This window comes from Siniperca chuatsi, linkage group LG22, assembly GCF_020085105.1.
Source record: "Siniperca chuatsi isolate FFG_IHB_CAS linkage group LG22, ASM2008510v1, whole genome shotgun sequence".
NCBI lineage: Eukaryota > Metazoa > Chordata > Actinopteri > Centrarchiformes > Sinipercidae > Siniperca > Siniperca chuatsi.
This window is the reverse complement of record NC_058063.1, coordinates 17,967,481-17,987,203: the sequence shown is the minus strand read 5'-3', so window position 1 is coordinate 17,987,203 and position 19,723 is coordinate 17,967,481. Positions and strand designations below refer to the sequence as shown.

At 40.1% G+C, this 19,723-nt stretch overlaps 1 protein-coding gene across 1 annotated transcript in view; it reads left to right on the top strand.

Annotated features, from left to right (window-relative positions):
- The first annotated feature begins 1,773 nt into the window (after positions 1-1,773).
- Positions 1,774-19,723, top strand: part of si:dkey-172j4.3 (diacylglycerol kinase eta) — a 78,961-nt gene continuing 61,011 nt past the window's right edge. Inside the window, exons 1-3 of the mRNA XM_044184532.1 lie at positions 1,774-2,206; positions 3,384-3,778; positions 6,033-6,137. Coding sequence (XP_044040467.1) covers positions 3,686-3,778; positions 6,033-6,137 — 198 coding nt within the window. The 5' untranslated portion in view covers positions 1,774-2,206; positions 3,384-3,685. The remainder of the gene's footprint in view (positions 2,207-3,383; positions 3,779-6,032; positions 6,138-19,723) is intronic.

Genomic DNA, 19,723 nt, shown 5'->3' with positions numbered 1-19,723 from the left:
ATGGCGGATCGCAGAGCTCTCTACATGGCTCTGGGTTGCTCCCCGCTTCCGCTCTGGCAAACCAATCATTGCTGGTTGGCATAAATCACATCATTATCAGTGCGCCAGCACGGGAGTGTCGCCACGGACACCAGATTTTAAAACTCCGGTACACTGCCAAATACAGAGAGATTTACCTGCAGGTGATAGGCTTAATCAGCACTGTGTGAACTGGTTTGGGCTTGAATGTAACGAACGCTCGTTTTTATGTAAAAGTCCTGCACTCCAGCTTTAAGTGCAGTACTGAGTTACTTTCCACCACACAAACACAAGTGGAGGAGGGAGGCTGAGAAGCGTGCACACACACACACACACACACACACAAATATAGCTCCACACGGTGTAAATGCAGTGACTGTTGGCAAGCTCACAGCTAATTCAGCATGCATATTTAATCAACTGTAAACAAATTACTATTGTAGTGAGTGGTGCCAGTGTGTGTGCTGTCTCTCTGCCCTTGTATCTGTGTTAGTGTGCACATGTTCCTCGCTCGCTCTTATTAATGTGGATGTCTCTCTCCCTTTCTCATGGAGCTCTATCTCTCCGTTAGGTGTGGGCAGTGCAGAAGTACAAATTCATAAGTGCAAAACAAGTTTTGAGAGCATGTCTGGGCAGAATTTTGAGTGAATTATTAGTTATTGCCTGCAAGAGGAATGTTGTGCCACTAGATTCGAGCCAGCAGCAGTTGGTATCCCTCACATGCAGAAAATAAAACCACAGTAAAAGCTATCAGACTGAATACACCTCCTCTCCAGTGTGGTCCACAAACTGTTTTGTGGCCTGTGATCCCTTCAAACAAATCTACTTATAACCCCTTGACACAGGTTACGTCCTTGGTGTGGACATGGTTCATGAGCTGTTCAACTGAAGAGTGATTTTTTTCTTCTCAGTTTCATTTGTATGATTTTAAGAGGACCGAAGAGGTAAAAATAGCCAACATTTCACATGAAAAAGCTAAAAATGATGGTTTCTTGTCTCTTTAATCACCATTTAAGCCTCAAGAGTTATCTCAGTACACCCTTAGTGGGTCCCAACCCCCAGGTTGAGAACTACTGGGTTAAAAGACTGATTTTTTGTAAACCAACACGGACCTGAAGTCTTAAGAAAGAAATGGAAATTTGAACATTAATGATTTCCATGACAACTGGGAAAACTCAATCACCAAAAACTCCTACACATTTAAAGCCTGTTAACCCAACTGTCAAGCAGAGGTGTACTGATGTAATCGAACAGCAACACAATTAGCCTAATTCAGTGCATCAGCAAACGCCCCATTGTGTCCAAACACCATTTGAATTCTTACAAAAGAGTGTATCAGTTCTACAAATGCAAAATATAGAAAGTAACAGTCAACAATAGCAAAGAAACACATTAAGAAATAGTCCTATCTTCATGTTAGCGATCTGCCTGTGACTAATGAAAATCATCATTTGCATTCACTTTTTCCACCTGCAGAATAGATAGCTATCACAGATATGTTCTTCAGTAAGTCAGTCAGAGGCTTTTACACCAGCATTTCTAGGCGGTGCTTCAAAGAAAAGAAACACCTTAATGTGATATTAATCGATTTTAACTTTTCAAATCAATGCAATGTAATACCACACTCATATTGTTAAGTGCTCTAATGTTGTCAAGAGCTCAGGAGAGAAAATCTGATTACACATTTCTCCAAACTTCTTTTTTTTTTTTTTCTTCATTCAACGGTTCATATTAGTTGGCATCTGGTTGTTAATTGGTGTTTCTGTGTAGGCTGTATGAGGCCTGTGTCGCCTTCGCGAGCTCTCCTGCGCGCGCATGCGTGCGTGTGCGCGTTATTTGCTCTCAGTTTAACCTCGGAACAGCGATTCGAGGCGACTCAAACACGGTCGCTTTCAAATCTCTCTCTTTCTCTCTCTGTCTCCTCGCCCCCTGCTCCCTCCTCTTCCTCCTCCACCTCCCTCCTCTTCCTACCTGATTCAGATCTGCGCCGACGCTATGCGTATGACCGCGTCTCTCTCTGCAAGGCGAGCACCACCGGAGAGACCCGCACGCCGTTGCTGACCGCCGGCCGCCCGCGAGCACCCAACGCCGGCTGACGAGCGACCCAGGCCGGGCAACAGGAGCGGGGAGACACCGCCGCTGATTAACCTCCGCCGGAGGAGAAGGAGGACGAAATTAACGGGCGAAGGTAAATAATATCCATATTTTATCGACACATGAGAGCACAGAGGGTGTTTGTTTGTGCAGAGGAGGTGGCCGCGCGCTAACGGTGGCCGTCCAGGTCGCTGATACATGTTTTCGCGTTTGTGACAACTGAGCCCATTTGACGAATATGCAATTGAATATTGATATTTATTTTGCTTGTCCGCCGAGAGCTCCTACTGTAGGCTTAACGGCGATATGGACGGAATGAATGATCAAGCTGGCTGAGGCGCACGACAGCCTGTTGTGCATCCGTTTTTCTTTTATTATTCATTTTTTTAAAACCCGAAAGCCACAAAAAAAAACACAGTTTAACAGACAGAAAAGCTTCCTACAGGCCGACATGCACAGTGTTTATTTTTATTTCTGTCTGTTTTCAAGATTCATGTGTTCAAGTTTGGTGTCATCGGGGGCGGCAGTCAAGTGAGATGCACACAGGTTTTTGAATAACGTGCCCACATCGTAATCAAGGAAACGCACACACACGTGCGCGCCCGCCTGCACACAGCATACATGGATTCACTTTTTGGGTGTCTTTTAATACCGCTGCATGTTAAAAGACGTCGGCTCAAATAATATATAATACTTAGCGGCTGCTCCGCGTGCAAGAGCGCGTGCGTTAATGAGTGCATCTGATGTTGTTGCATGTATAATGCGGGATAGTCTTCCTGTAATGAGCCTTATGATAATCATCATCATCACTGTCATCATTACCATCATCCCTGTACCGTGTTTGCCCTTGTCACCGTCATGTTTCTCATTCATCTTCATCATTGCCATCATCATCATCATGGTTTTGACTGTGTCACTTGCCCGAAGAGGCTGCACTGCATCACAACGGCTCTGTTTAAAACAGACTGGGCTGAACTGTAAAAACCTCCAGTGTTTTCTCACAAGTGCACGAAGGAGTAAAGAGGAACTGAGAAAGAGAAGTGGCCGAAGTGGCCGTCATTGTTTCTCTAACTGAAATGTGATGGAGGAGGAAGAGGAAAGATTAATTATAGTAGAAGAAGAAGAGGGAGTTGGGAAAGACAGTAGTTTATATGTTCGTTAACTTCCAGAGAGGGAGCTGCTACCCGCCTCCGCCCCCTCCAAAAAAAACCCAAAAAACTGGAGAGAGCTTTTCTCTCCTAATCAATAATTCATCCCTTCATCTTTTCCAGAGTTGGCCCTGGATAGAGAGATCGGCAAGAGGACGAGTGTGGCATCCCGGAGCCTGCTGTCCCATTCGTCATCCTCTCCTCTCTTCCTCTACTTAGCCAAGCTTTCATCACGCCAAACTCCACTCTTTCCTCTTCCATCTCTTCTTCTTCTTCTCCTCTTTTATTCAGAAGCCCTCCTCTTGTTCTGCAACTGGCAAACTTTGCATCCATTGCTATATCTGTGTCTTCTCACTCTCTCTGTCCTTCTTCCCATCCCGCCGCTGTCTTCCCTCTCTCTTCCTTTGCCTTCGACTGAGCTCGTCATGGCTTCTAAACTAAACCCCAACGTCCTGTATGTGGAGGGGCACGGCGAGTCGCTGGGGTCACCCCAAGCGGACTCTGAAAGGACTCATATTGTAAGTACTGTTCAATCTATGTTTAAAGCTGCAAGCCAATGTAAAAATATGGCTAATTTGCAAAGTGGGGCTGCAGCAGGGAAAGTGTCCTGATTCTCTGTTATAAAACACCACTGATGTACTTTCTTTGCCCAAGTAATGGGCATATATGGGCTCTGCTACATAATGGGTGAATATGGTGCCAGATTTCCTTTACACTTCTAAGAAACTTGCATGTTAATTGCACACCTTAAGCGCTGCAGAATCAAAAAAAGCCTTTATTCTTATAAAATCACTACTTTAGTTTCTTTTTTTTTAACTTTTTAACTGCTTAATTTGACCTGCAACCTAAGAGGAGGGCTAGCAAACTGATTTTAAAGATTCTCGAGACTTGTTTATTTAAAGCTTTTTTTAATGTGAGCTGGGGTGATTTCACATCATCTCAACACTGGAAATCTAAATCAACATCATCTTCAACATATATTATATAATATATATATATATATATATATATATATATATAATTCAACACAAATTATATAATAACTTAAATTATATCTTTGTGAGAGTCTGTTTTTTCAATCCCACACCTGCCTGTTCCTACGAAGATTATATAAACTCAGCCGTACCCATCCTGCAGGGGAAATAAGACACATTGCTGTATAACTCTTTAGAATATGTCAAAATAAGTGTTTTGTTTTTTTAAAAGCCTTCTGAAATAAAGAAAACAAACAGCTTAAGCAGTGGTGAGTTTACAGCATCTTAACATTGGGCATCTAACTCTTCACCATGTATGGCCAAATTACTATCAAAGTAAGCAGTCAAATCTTCTCCGTGCACAGGAAGTGATGAATCAAAAGGTAACCCATGCGTTCATAATGCAGGCATCAGAATGAATGAGTCAAGAGAAGTCCATTCATTGCCAATAAGGTTAAGCAGTAGGGAGACTCAGTAAATGTGTCTACAAGCATGTTGCGCAATAAACTTTAGTGGTACTACTGCATTTCTAGGCATCTTAGTTTCCCATCCAATGTGATTTATTTTTATGAGTATTAAGTACAAGTGCCTTGCAAGAGCAAAATGGCTGAGAAGCTGATTCCAGACATTCAGTGATTCCCACTTCTCTGTCTTTACTTTGAAATACCACAGGAATAAATGAATTAGTCAAAAATGATCCATCTGAAAACTCTGAAGCAGCTATTACTGATGACACAGAGGTCATGTCCTTGGTATTTTTTTTGGGAATATAGAGACCTAAAGTGTAGTTTACATTTTATAATTTAAAGTTACAAATGAGGCAGATACCAACATTTTTTGGACTTGAATTTGAAAATTTAAGACAGAAAAAAATTATGGAAAAATGAAAAAATATGAATAATTAGAACAGTTTAACAGCTAAAGGTGCTATTGCTAACATCCAGACATGTTGGACCCTGGCCCACGTCTAAACCCCCTCTGATACGCGTCTTCGTGATAACGTTACCATGAGGGAACTATGACGTTAGGTAACTGGACATAACTGTCACTAATGCGTAGCTCCTCAGGGATTGAAGCTGTTATTTTTCTAATTTTGACAATCTAACTGGTGACAACACATTAATTAAGGTTGTAAGGACAATGGCTTCCAGTAGTTGTTGTTGTTGTTTATTTTGTTTAAATATGCAGAACTGTAATTTTATGGGTTATTGTTGTTCGGACTATTAAACTACGATAGTTTATATGTACAAAACTCGCTGGAAAAAACTTTATTTTTATTTATTTTTTATACAAAACCCGAGTGAATTGAGCATGTAAAAATATCAAAATGAATAGAAAATTATACAAAATGTCTTCAGAAGAATTTGGGGCTGCTTGAGCTTATGACCCCAGTATTTCCCAGATTGTGGCCACGGCTCTGCTTTGAAGTAGTTTTATTGACTCTTGTAGAAGTTCAAATCTCACCACACACAAAAGGCAGTCTAAAAGCAGTAAGCAACACAGTAAACTCGGTAGCTGCAGATGACTAATCAGATGTAGCTGAATCCGATTAAACCGCTCAGTCATCGGAATAGCAGCCCATCAACCAAATCACATGCAACAAAGAAGAGTTTCTCCTAAATCAATGACTGAACATTTCTGCTACATGTACTACATTTTAAAAGGATTCAATTTTGGTTACTGATGTCCTTTCACGTGATTCTGGGTGGTAAAGACCTCAAAATTCAGTAAATTTACTGGGGCTCCAGATATTGTGTATTAGTAATATTTGACACACTTTTTTTTCCTCTTATGCCAGGCTGGAGAAGCTGGAGAAGAGTCATCAGACAGCGACGGGGAGCAAGAAGAGACGTCACACAAGTTGATCCGCAAAGTGTCGACCTCGGGACAGATAAGGGCCAAGGTAGGAAAAGGCAGAGTGAAAGAGAGAGTGTGTGTGTGTGTGTGTGTGTTTGGAGGTGGGATTATAGCCCCTGCAGTGTTATCCATTAAACAGGGTTCCCAGAGCTTCAGGAATATCATTGAATTTTTGACAGGTTTGTGTTTAACAGGAAAAGTCAGGAAACTGGCTTAAATCTCAGGGAAGTGTCAGGTAATATTAGAGAATTTTATTTTACAGCTTAATCTTTCACCATCTTGTATTATAGATGTTAGTTTTCAGCTGTTTTTGGACATTTTTGAAACATCATGCCCCTTTTGACAGATTTATTTATTTATTTTTTAACTTTATACATATTAAGACAGAACTTCTCCAAGGTAAAAACAACATTAGCAAACCAGGGAGGAATAAAATCTTTAGTAAATGGAAGTGCTTTTAACTTAGTCAGGGAAAGTCATGGAAAAGTCATGGAAATTTTCATCAGTGCCTCGCTGGGAACCTTGATTAAACATTTGTGCTGCTCATTTATTTAAGAGATAATATAAACTTTTAAACATTTCACCAAGGAATGGATGTGTGCATGTGGATTTGAAGGACACTTACCTTTATCTGAGGGCTTTCACTCTACTGTCACACACACTTTGACTCCTAACGTGTCAACTGCATCAATCAACCCATTGAAGGATCTTTCACTTTATCCGTCTTTGTCTTTTCTCTGTTAGATTGTCTTTCTTTATCATCACTTAAAATCAGACCTTTGATCGTATCCAACCCTTGTATCTGCTGAGGTCAGCTGACTTCCTGCTCAGGCCTGGCCCACTTCCTGGCTGTTTTATTTTCCTCTCTTACCGCCACTGTGATGACGAGTTGTGTTCAAATCTCTGATAGCCGATCTGACATAATCTCACAGTCCCTTATTGGACTTCTGATAGCTCTTATTGGCCTCTGGACTGTGTTTTACAGTAAGATATTGACTGTTTGTTTGATATTAGCCTCTTACTGGCAAATACACTCACACACACAAACACACAAATCTGCCTCATTGGTTATTGATGAACTAATATCTGCAATGAGAAATGCATTATTTTCAGTGCACAAACACACAGATGACAGCTGCCCAAATTATTATCATATATGTGTGTGTGCTGAAATCGTTATCCATTACCTGCATTGGCCGTCAACTGTAAATCAAACACAGATCAATAGGAAACACAGGATACCCGGCCAACCCCTGTCGTCATGGGGACGGCATTCCATACACATTTGTTCCTGGAGCAGATAATGGTATTGGATATCAGTCTGGTATTGATCGGCTAATCTCATCGGGGACCGCCGTAATGTGGCGTTTATGGTGATGTGCGCGCCCATAAAAGGGCATGAGAACACCATAGAGTGTTGCCATGGTTTCAGCGTCTCGGGGCAGGAAGTGGGGGAAGAGAATTATAGATAAAAGCCATGACCACATAGTAGTACCTTACTTAAGCGTCACTAGTGCAGTTTTCTTCTGTCTTTATATCAAGTCACCCAGTAGAAAATGTCATCATTAGTGTTAAACAGTGTTAATGTAAGGTTTAATCAAATCATATTAAAGGAAATATAAAATAGAAAGGACAGACAATAAAGGATAAATAAAGACAAAAACATGCAGTAAAATTAAAATAAGGCAGATTAAAGTATTTTCAAAAATGTAGTTGTAACTTTAATTGTGTATATACCCTTTTTTAATTTTAGAGGGTTACCAAATCTCAATCATGAAAGCAAAGAGTAAACATTTGTTTGTTTTAGAAAACTGACATTTTTGAAATAAAAACATTTTCCCATTAACGTCATCACATGGACAATACAATCAATTTACATTCAGAATATATTATAACATCTTCAACAGAAAGTTTAAAATTGTCTTTATGTTGTTGAAAATCACAACTAAAATCTGACCAAAATTTGGCGGTAACATTACAAAAGAGATGGGTAAGTGATTAATTTTCATTTCTACAAAAAGCGCAGTCGACGTCAACATCAGCGAAATGTGACAAGACATATTTATACAGAAAATATATGGGGCGACAGCTTTACGAACAGTAGCACGTTCTCTATGTGACAAAGTTAATAAAAAAAAAAAAAAATTAGTATTCGGTCTTTAATTTCAATGCGACGATGTCATCATGCAGCTCCCTTCCTATTGGCTGAAAGAAGCTGCTGCTAGTGGTGGTCAAGGATCTTGGATTCACCAGCTGTCAATCAAATTTGACAGTTAAGTTTAGTTCTTTGTATATTTATGCTTCTGTCTGCGTGTGTGTGTGTGTGTGTGTTGATCGTGTGTACCTACAGTCATGTGACTTAGATTAAGCTAGTCATTGTGTCCAGGATTATGCTTTAGTGACAACAATAGCCTGAGCGGATTAGCGTGGTTGTGTATCCCTTTGTTTGTTTGTGTACATGTGGGTGAGTGCATTTGTTTATTGGTGTGGGTGTGTGTGTATGTGTGGGGGTGTGTGTGTGTTTTGGATGTATTTGGCTGTATTGTGCTAAGATGTTTAATGCAGCCTCTTAGTCCCCTGTCGTGCGTTTGCCTCCCCTCGTTTTGTCCCCCGCCTGTTACCGTACTTGTTAGAGCGGCAGTTTGTTGGCGCACTTGTTAAGAAGGTGCTAATTCTTATCAACTGTGACATGACATCCGGACACCATTAGATTAATTCAGTTCCTCACCCACAAGTCCCTAAATAATTATACAGATGCAGCGATAGCCCTCGGTAGACTGGAGATGTGCGCGTTGGCTGTAATTAATATCTTGGGTTTAGAGACACGCTTTTTGATACTGGGGAATCATAGCAAATTTTATATCTCTACAAGTCATAATTGATTTAAATTCACAACCCTACCTTTTCAGTTTTATTTGATAGGCAAATGCTCACACTGTAAATGTTTTGTTGCTTGATATCTGTGAGAACCAGTTTGAGTTTTTTGAACTAAAAGTGGAAAACAATGCCATAAATCATGCCCCTTGTTTCTCTGATAGTTAATGTCGCGTCCAATAGCAACAGAAACAAACCAGATGCTGGAACATCAGATTTCAGAGCAGCAGTGAGTGTGTCATTGTTCACAGATCATATTAGAATAAGGAAGTCAGTTCCTAATTTTAGTGCCATATTATCTCCGCCAGGCATAAGGGTGCATTCATGCGTACCTGTCCGCAGCTAATCTCACATACTACCAGACCCATCAGCACATATGTGACTGCATGCTCAGTGACCTTTGGTGGTTATGGTGAGTAAAACTGAGTTGACTAAAACAATTTTTGAAAAACCTATTTTATTCACTGAGCGGTGAGTTTAGACTTTTGTCTTTTCAGCAGTATTCGCCTTTTTTACGATATGCGTTACAACATAGCACAAGGCATTTCCGGCAGTCGGCTAGGCTAAAAACAAGGCTTGCATAGTCTGTTGCAGGCCACATTTTGGCTTTTGTCAAAACAATACAGTCAGTCAAACCAAGGGCGCTCGCTTACAATACCATTACACTATTCCATGCATCTTTAAAGAAAACTGAGACTATACTATACAAAACAACTCCCTCCCCTTCATTGCACTACTCTCATGCATACATGCTGGACACACAACCTGCACTGCACTCCCTGTTCCCCACCCACATGCCCCCAGACACACCTGGCGGAGATCTGCACTATACGGAGTGCACTCTTCTAGTTCCAAATGTATCTAACCAACTACATGACTAATCTAAAAAGTGAGAGAAAAACAAAACTTTATTTAGTACCATATTTACTGTTTATTGTAATGGTTATTAACAGCCTGCACTCATCCCATTTGACTGATTGATTAATTATAACAGTTTAGGGTCTAAGAAGAACAAGTGTTTCATCAAGTGTTCATTGCCATAAATCCAGAGAACATGCAGCTCTACATATAACATATCTACGTGCATAGTTGCAACCTCACATTATCTTAATCAGACGTCTTGACTGCTATCCTTGCATGACAACTATCCACTGAGCAATGTTGATGAACTAAGCTGTTTGAAGAACACTTAAATGGTTCGCTAAAACTATGGTAAGACTTTAAATGTCAGAGTTTATAAGACATCTTTGTCTTCGACTACAGTACTTTCTCTGATGCACTTTTGATACAGAATTAGCAGCTTGTTTTAATTTTTTAAATTTTTTTTTTATTGTTTCAATATGTAGGCTAACCCGGTCACAGTGGCACAGAGAAATTTGTCCGTTTGTCTTCACAAAATATGTGGTGACATAGTGGCTACTCGCAGGGTGAAGGTGCCCACACATGATCAGCGGTAAAACCGCTCTGCGCTGGCTGTGCCATTGTTTTCCTATTGTTAGAGCGGTGACGCCAAACTAGGCGGAACATGATGCCAGAATAAACAGCATGGTTTTCGCTACATTATAAGACTTGGGCACAATGCCTGAGCTTTTTTTTTTTTTTTTTCTTCCCCACAGCGCCTAAGCCGAATATAACAGAAAAAAACTATGCTGAGTCTGAGAAACGTTTTGCTGTTATATCTGGTCGCGCTGCTTCTGTCGTCTGCTGCTCGTGTCAAGTAGCATTGTCTTGTTTTGCCACAGGAAGCAGTTGGCTTGTGGGAAATGGACATGTGATGCTAAATTTGAGAAACAAAAACTGCTGCACATAGTGGTTTTTAAGTTTTGTGCACTCACTTTAAAGGACAAACTGTCAACACATGTTGTAACAAAGGTCTGTAGTTGCGTATTAGATCTGTCTCCTCTTTTTAATCAGCTTTTTGAGTGAGTGACCTGTGACCACCTGATTTTCTTGCTTTCTTTTTGTCTTTTCTTCCCTTTTGTCTCTCTCCACCTCCAGGCTCATTTACATAAGGTTTCACTCTCTTTCCTCTTCCCATCTCCTCCTCCTCCTCCTCCTCCTCCTGTTTGCCTTGCTCTCATTTACTGTGCGGAAAATAAAGAAGACACAGGAAGAGAATGAGGCGTAAGAGCAAACAGCTCCTGTGAATTGTGTGTGTTTGTGATTTGTGTGTGTGTACGAGGCCCGACCGCTGTGGCTTTGAGTAGGCTGATCACGCAGGCTGTAATGGACGTGCACATAGAAGTACACACACAAACACAGAGAAAAGGGCAGTACCTTCATTAGGTTTCTTTCCATGTGAGGCAGGGTACACAAGACATTTCCTTCCTTTATTCTACCTTTCTATCTCCGTCTCTCCTACAGGCTCATCCCTATTATTTCCATCACAGCTCTTCTTCCTCCTCCTTTTGTCTTCGTTCTCTAACTCGGACCTGCACTCTTTAATTATTTCCATTTTTATTTATTTCTCAGCAGGTTTTTCAAACAATTTTACAAGACCTTTTTTTCTTCCAAAAACAAATATAATTCAAAATAAACACCAGCAACCTATTCTACATTATACTCAACCTTTCTTTCTATTTATTTTTCCTTTTTCCTATTAGCTTTTAGAATAATTTTTCCTAGTACCATTTTTGTATCATCTGCACCTTGATGTCTTTTTTTAGATGTGAACAATCATAAATCTTAACTTTTCTCTGCTTCCCAAACAAACACTTTTCCTACTAAAATAGCAGCACCACTTCAGATTATATAACCAGTCGTATTTCTGGCGTTTTGCGTGGTGACCAACAGGTAGCACTACTTTTGTCTTTTTTTTTTTTCTCCCCATTCCTGTGATTTCCTGCACGGTGCTTTGGAATCAAACCCCCACTATATTTGTTCTTTTTTATCTGCATCTTGCTCCCTATGCAGAAATCTGTGTGGGTGTTTACTGCAATGGAGAGGCGGACGAGTTATAGATGTGTGTGTGTGTGTGTGTGTGTGTGTGTGTGTGTGTGTGTGTGGGACGGTAAACAGAAATGGCTTGAGGAGAGTGCATGAGTGTGTGGGATGGCCAGTGTTGTTTGTGTGTGTGTGCTTTGATTTATGCCCTTGGCTTGATGTGACCAGCTGCAATAGTGTGTGGGTCAATATTAAGAGGGGAGAGAGGTGGAAAGAGATGAGGAGAGAGAGAGATGGAGATGGACAGAAGGGAGAAAATTAGTAAGTGGAAGAGGGAGAGAGATGGAGGCAGAGTGGAAAGTAGCAGAGAGAGACAGATCCAGAGTCAGTTATATAAGAAATCCACACAGCAAACAGCAGGCTCTAATACCCATATTTACCCTCACAACAGGTTGGCAGGACTGAGGAGGCGGCCTGACTATTTAAGATGTGTTGTTCAGTCGCTGGTACAAAGATTGCACAAAACGCATTGTTAAGGCTGAACAAATATCCTCACTGCATTTTCTACCTCAAAACATTTAAGAAGTCCTTTTAGAGCAGGTCGTCCACCAATCGGAAGGTCGGCGGTTCGATCCGGCTTCCCCCATGTCGAACACCGAACGGCAAATTGCTGTGTGCCTTCGGTGTGTGAATGCTTAGTTAGTTTCTTTGAGCGGTTTGCACCTGCCATTAGTGTGAAATGTAATATGTAGTGTGTGTGAAGTGCTTTGAGTAGTCGGAAGACTAGAAAAGCGCTATAGAAGTGCAGTCTATTTACTTTACTGCCGCAACTTGTTGATAATGTGGAACTGAGTTAAACCAAGGGATGTCACACAGTCACATCTCAATCTTTGAGGCAAATGCCAGATTTATTCTTTGGAATTGGATTATTTGGTTTTCCATCAGCTTCCACAGAGTGGATGCTAGTCTTCCTGGGGTTCACACAAAACAACAACAACAATACAAGCAAACAACTAAAAAATGTACACGGTATCAATGAAACAAGAAAAGGTAGAACAAGCCAACACATAGATTAAAAAATATGCATTCATTAATTTTTCATAGCAATGAAAACAGAAAACTAATTGTCAGAATAACCAGCCAGATGTTACCAGCCGAAGTAAAAATGTCCTAAAAACGCTAAAAGTGGGAGCTAAAGTAGCCTAGCAGATGAATATTTCAAGACCAAAAGGTGTATTTTAGAGAGGGACCAGATTAGTTGCACGTCCCAGTAAAGTCTTCAATTCTTCAAAACTCATTGCAGATTAATTATTCTGTTCACTCTGAAGCCATCACAGAAATGGGAGAGAAATGTGTGTCATGTTCCCCCTGCGCTGGTACCGTGCTGCTAGAACTGAAGATAACAAACAATACGGGACCCACTCATCAAAACCTTGCTCTATAGTGCGACTAGTGCATAGACTCAACATGGTAACTTCAATTTCAAGCCACAGAGCAGTGTCAGCTCTACAAGTGTCAAATACCAGTAAAATAACAGATGAATCTCTGTTATCTACAGTCTTTTGACTGTTTGATGAATGCCTGCACACTCTCTGTGACTATGAGCTTATCATCTAAGATAAACAACAATGCTGTTTCAATCAGGCTTCTGATTGACTCCCACTTATATTGGCTATATAGAAAGCGGTACTACCCAAACCAAAACTTAACTGTGTTCCCATGTGGTGAGTCTTTTATCTTGAACTGGAGACGCTATGGATCTTGTAAAAATAATGTTATGTTGATCATTTCTCTTTCTGGTTTGAAAATGGCTTACAAACGTGTAGCCGTTGGACTTGAATGCCATTATGTGAATGCAGCGTGACAAAATCACAGTTCCAGATCATCACCAAATCAAATGTCAAATCAACTTCATCAACTTGGGTTGAAAGCCCACAACATGTCAGTCAAATTGTAAAACTATATTTGACTGTCTTTCTGTTGACTCATTCTATAACTATCTCTATCTATCATAAAGTGGGAATTTTGACATTAAAAAAAAAGTTTGATTTAAAAATGTTTCTGCGCAGGTTGCTGTGGCAGGTGAGTACAGACCTCCTCCAAGGAGCATTAAAAACTAGCTGCAGTTGGTGAACAAAGGCAGCTGTTTGTGTATTGTCACTGTAGTTGTATTTAATGCTTTTCATTAATTATAAACCCAATATAAGAATGTTAATATCTTTTAAAGTCGTTTGAGCAGTGAATAAAATTTGTTTTTCATGAAAAGCTTTTGTCCTGATTTTAATATTTGCAGTTCTACACATTCACCTCATTAAAACCATCATGCCCCAGATACATAACCACCTCCAATATGACTGCTTGTATTTTATAGGTAATCTATGGTAAAGCTGTTAACTTGCCATGATCCACAATGGACACAGCGTGTATAATTGATTTGCTATAATGAAATTACTGCACATAGTCTGCTAATCATACATGCATGAGTGTATTCGGCCATGCACAGTGAATCTAAAAGTAGGTCTGTCTCCCTGACTGGTGTTTAACTGGAGCCGTCCGACCCAGTTTCTCTTGATTTGACCTCATGTTCCCCGAGACGTCACACCATTAAACGAGGGGACTCTTATAAGCCAATTTGGATCTGACTGATAAAATAATTTGAAATGATTTTGTATAGATAAATGTTCAAATAATGATTTTTGTCAATCACGGTTGAAAAAGGAGTCAAATATAGGTGCAAACTGCGTTACAACTCACTCAAAATGCCTTCTGTCCATTTTTGGAGCCTTTGTATTATTAAAAAGAGGAAACATTTTTTTGTGGTTTCACTCTTCACTTCATCCCCCGTCTGTATTTTTTTTTACTCTTTTCAGTGTTAATCTTTTGTGTCCCATCTTATTTCAATTCCTCTCTTTCATTGCTGCCACCTGGTTGTGCTTTATTCCTCCTGCCTTGATCTGTACATGCTCCCTCTCTCTCTTCTGACCTCCATTGTTCCTCATCCCGTCCTTCCTTTCTTTGCTTTCATCCTGTCCTCCCTTCATCTATCTACTGTTGCTCAAAACCTCTCATATTTTCTTTTCTCTCACCATCTCTGGGTCTCTATTCTAAAGTCTTTTTGTTTCTGACACACTTTCTGTCTTTCTAGCTTCCTTGCAGCAGCTCACTTTCATGATCAGTCTAACTTACTTCGTTTATTACAAATTAATCAGTATCCATCAGACCAGACAGTACATGAAAAAAGCTTTTACTTGTTTTGTAGATTAAATTTTTCTCTATTTCTGTACCTAGATGGGTGTTTTTTCAAATAATTTGATCGATTTCAATTAGTGAAAGACGCTTTGACTCCCAAAATACTGTTGACATTTACTTGCTTGTTCCACAGCTTTCAACCGCAGATGAAGTTTGTCCAGTTGTTCAGCTTGACAGGTATAGAATAAATCATCAAACTCAACTTTTAAGACAACACGGACAAGAGGTCCTAAAAGTGCCGGAATAATGAAAAGTTTGCTCAGTTGTCATGGCACTGTACAAAGTCCATCTACTGATGAAGACTGTGTGATACGATCAAAAGCTGTGGAACGAGCAAGTTAGTGGACCATGAGTTGGGATTGTTTGTTCGTTGCTTTTTGCAAGAATGAACTGTCAATCACAAAATGCTGTTTCTGTGAATGTTACTTAGCCCACAAGATTTGCACTTAATGGGGAAACTCCACTCACCTGATGCTTCAGGGAGACTTAAACAAACTTTAAGCAGTATTTTAAAAAATAATTAAATACTAGTGAATCCTATTATTGTCCCTGTATGAGCTAGCCAGTCAGTCAAGGCTTTTTAATTCCATTTTTACATTAGATTCTTCACAAATTTGTCTACCATTTTTTATTGAGGTACTCCTCTGAGAGCTTTGTTGGTAGTTAAAAATGATTATTTGACCTATGCTTTCTATCTATCCATGGTATCTTTGAAAGAAAGTTGGGGGGAAAATACCTGATAGTAGCAGTTTATCAGAAGGCAAATGTCAAACAATACAAATGAAAACATTTGCAGAAAATCACTAATAAGCCCAAAATGTGTATAAAACGTGTAAATGTTGACCCTGGGAGCTGCAGTCTTTGATTTTGTTCCAGAAAGATAGCTCTCATGTTTCACTTCAGTTTCCAAAGCTGCTTTAATAACATCATTAACATCATTTTGTGAACATTTTGTCACTTCAGGTTGAACACTTGCTTTTTTCACTTTAAAGAGCCTCACCTCAAAAGGCACATCATTCTTCTTATGTGGAACATGAACGCCACAAAGATTTATATCAGCAATAGGTGGGTGAAGTGACTTTGGATGAGTTTACTTGCCTTTTATGTCCTTGTATTGATCTCACTCCATCTCTCCTTCTCTCTTGTTCTCCCTCCTGCTGTTTTTCTGTTTCTCTCATTTTTCTTCTTCCAGTCTGAACCTCCCTGTCCTTTTCCTCTCCATCTTGCCCCGTCATTCCTCCTCCCTCCTGTGGCTGCAAAGTCTAAACCACCATTAGGCTTCAGTCTGTAACAGGCCATTAAGGAAAAGTGTGTGTGTGTGTGTGTGTGAGAGAGAGAGAGACAAAGTTGATGAGTCTACAGCGGCTGTGTCTATCATAGTGACACTCACTTTGGAAATGTGCTAATGATGAGGAGACAACAATATTTCTAGTGTGTGTGTGTAGTCACTAATGAACTAACGTGCGCTCTCAATCAGTAGCAGCTGTGTGTGTTTGTGTTATCACTAATGAGAGAACACGTTTCAGTCTTGACAGGTGTGCGTTTGTATATATGTGTGTGTGTGTGTGTGTAGAGGTGCTAATGTGCTAACATGTGTTATCAATCAGTGGAAGGTGTGTGTGTGTGTGTGTACTGTTTATCACTTCCCTGTCTCTCTCTCTCTGCTGTCGGCTGGCTAATGGAGACTGACAACAGAAAGCACGAGTTTTGTTTGTCTCTTGGATCTGAACTGTGTCATGTCTGTGTCAGAGAGATGATGATATCCACTCAGCTGATTCAGTTAGCTAAAGCTACATAGTTTCATAGTTTGTAATAAGTAAAACATTTTCTTATAGTTTTCTATGTCTGCAAATGTTTTCCCCATTTTGTCCTTTAACCTCTGCAGTTAAAGGTGCTACATGTGGCGTTTAACATTAACAAACCATGCTGTGACACGAGGGTCATAACAGTGTCAGCATTTTCATGGTGCTACACATCCTGGTAACTCTGGATAACCGGGAACTCGGTAAGTGCGTTTCCATCCACACGTTTTTATGCGCATTTTTAATTTGCGCGTAAAAAAAAAAAAAAACTGAGTGGAAACGTCAAAAAACTTTAACAAAACAGTCGAAATGTCACAAAATGTTTTTAAGCTGTAGAAGAAGAGAAGAAGACAAATTGGTGTATCAGTAAAAGCAAAATCAGTGAGCACATCATGACATACATGAGGCATGTGACTTAAATGTCACTCAAACGTCCACTGAAAACACTAAAAATAGCGTCAGATGAAAACATCAATTTATGTGGACCGATGAAAAGACTAACATTTCTCAATGCCCTGCAAAAAAAGTATTTATTGACAAATCATGTGGAATCAATTATTCAGCATTGGACTGACAATCTCTTACAGTTAGTGTGCATTTGTGGTAATTGAGTGAATTTGATTTCCAATCTGGAAATCTGCTGTTCATGAACCAAGAAATCTGGCTAATCAATAAGTCAGACTTTAAGTTCAGAATATCCTGGTTTATCCTGGGCTCATCGTTAAAACCGTAAATGAGAACTGTTTGGTAGAGGTCGTTTAAATTGTCTTGGAATTGCGGGTGAATGTGGCTCAGGAGGGAGAGTGGGTCATCCACTAATCGCAGAGTTGCCGGTTCAATCCCCACTAACCCCTAAATTACTTGTTCGACCAGTAGATTGCAGCCATTGGTGTGTGAGAGAGAGAGAGAACGGGTGAATGAGAGGCAAAATTTGTAAAAAAAAAAATTCCATTTTTCGAAAATGATTTCTTGCATAAAATGGGAACCTGATATTCCAGTGTGTCAGTGGATTTGATGGGAGATCTGAAAGAGGAACAGGGTGCTGCTCTTCCAGAGCAAATGGAGCATCTGCTTCTAATAATCGATTTACAGTTAATGTGAGCCTTTGCCTGCTCTTTTCAATAACAAGCAGGCTATTTTCGTTGGCTCTGTAACTTTATTTTAGCATTTAAATTAGTTCAACATTATTTAATTGCAAAATGTAGTAATGTTGAGCAGAAAATGCTCTGCTGCGCTCCCCTCAAATGTGTCGCAGACTGTTGCACTGTTTGTCAGCTGTTTTTGACTTACTTTGGAAAGAATGAAGGACATTTTAATAAAGAAAACTATATGACACATTCAGCTGAAAACACTTTATTTGAGATGCATTAACACTGCATGTTGTGCACACTGGGCTGTTGAGTCTGTTAATGAGACACAGAGGCCACAACGCTTCCTCTGTACCCGGAGACAGCAGCAGAGCGTCACTTTGTCCTGTCAGGGCACACACAGCCATACGCTGCTTCGTATTTCTTCTTTACCATTTTCCCTTATTGTTTGTTTTTTATCATTCATTTTCTTCTTGTTTTTACACCTCTTATGTTTTTTTTTGTTTTGTTTTTTTAACCCTGCTATCTCTTCATCTTTCTTTCTCTCTCTGTAGCCAAAAATAGACTCACTCTTGGGTTTTTGTCAGCATCTCTTTCTTGAAACCTCTTTAACAGGAAGCAAGAGACAGTCGCCACAACACACACACGCAAACACACAAATGTGCTGCTTTTGCAATACTCCTTTCCTGAGAAATCAGAAACTTTATGATCCAGTTTATTCTTTTTGACTGCAGCTTGCAAAATCAGATTTTTTTTTTAATTTATTTTTTTAACCTATGTGGTTGGTTGTTTGTGTGTGTGTGTGTGTGTCTCTATGGGCTGTCACACGTCCTGACTTGAAGTACCGCTTGAAGAACAGTCTGAGTCAACAGCAAGAAAAAACACATCTGTTAATGACACTTGACGTAAGGACTGCACTGTGTGTGTGTGTGTGAGTGAGAGAGAAAGAGATGTGTTCAGTCATTTTCGCACAAGCTCTATTCACTACACTTCCACTACTACATTTCCTGCAATTACAGTAATAAGAATTATGATTGTTTTTACTACTGCTACGGCCTACCTGCTGTGTCGCTCATCTTTTCGTTGTCCCGTTTACAACTGCAGAGATCCGGCGCATCTTGCTTGATTATGTGAGGGTTAGAACTTAGAAGGGTAGCATGAACCTCCTGGATAAGGCGTCAGTATGCTTCAACCGAAGTGCATGTCGGACCTTCCAAAAGAGTCTGAAACCCCCTTCTGCCACACCTCTCTGACTTGGGAATGGGTAGGGCTGAGTCCAGCAACTTTGCCAAAGCCAACAATCTGACAAGCATGACCACTTCATGCAGCGGTTGGTCAGGTGTTTGTAAGAAACTAGGCCTTTTTTAGGAGAGACGGTGAAAATATTCCCTGCTATCCCCCATTTGAATGATTATTGCGTCTTGTCCTTTTCTGTGACGGCATGCTTATTCCCTCCATCTTCAAGTGCAGCTGTTCGGAACAGCTATAAACATTATAGCCTTTAGACGTGGTCGGATGACACTTTGTAAGAACCAGTTAATTTCTAGCATACCTCACCCTTTTAAGATCATCTCTGTTGCATGGTAAGAGGCAGCTGGCGACACTAAATGTCACTGAGGTGTTTGTCCACATCCCAATTAGCAGTGACAAGGATAATCAAGAATAAGGAATACATTTCATAGCATGATCATTCACTGTTTGATGCTACCTTGATACTGAAACCAATTGAACATCTC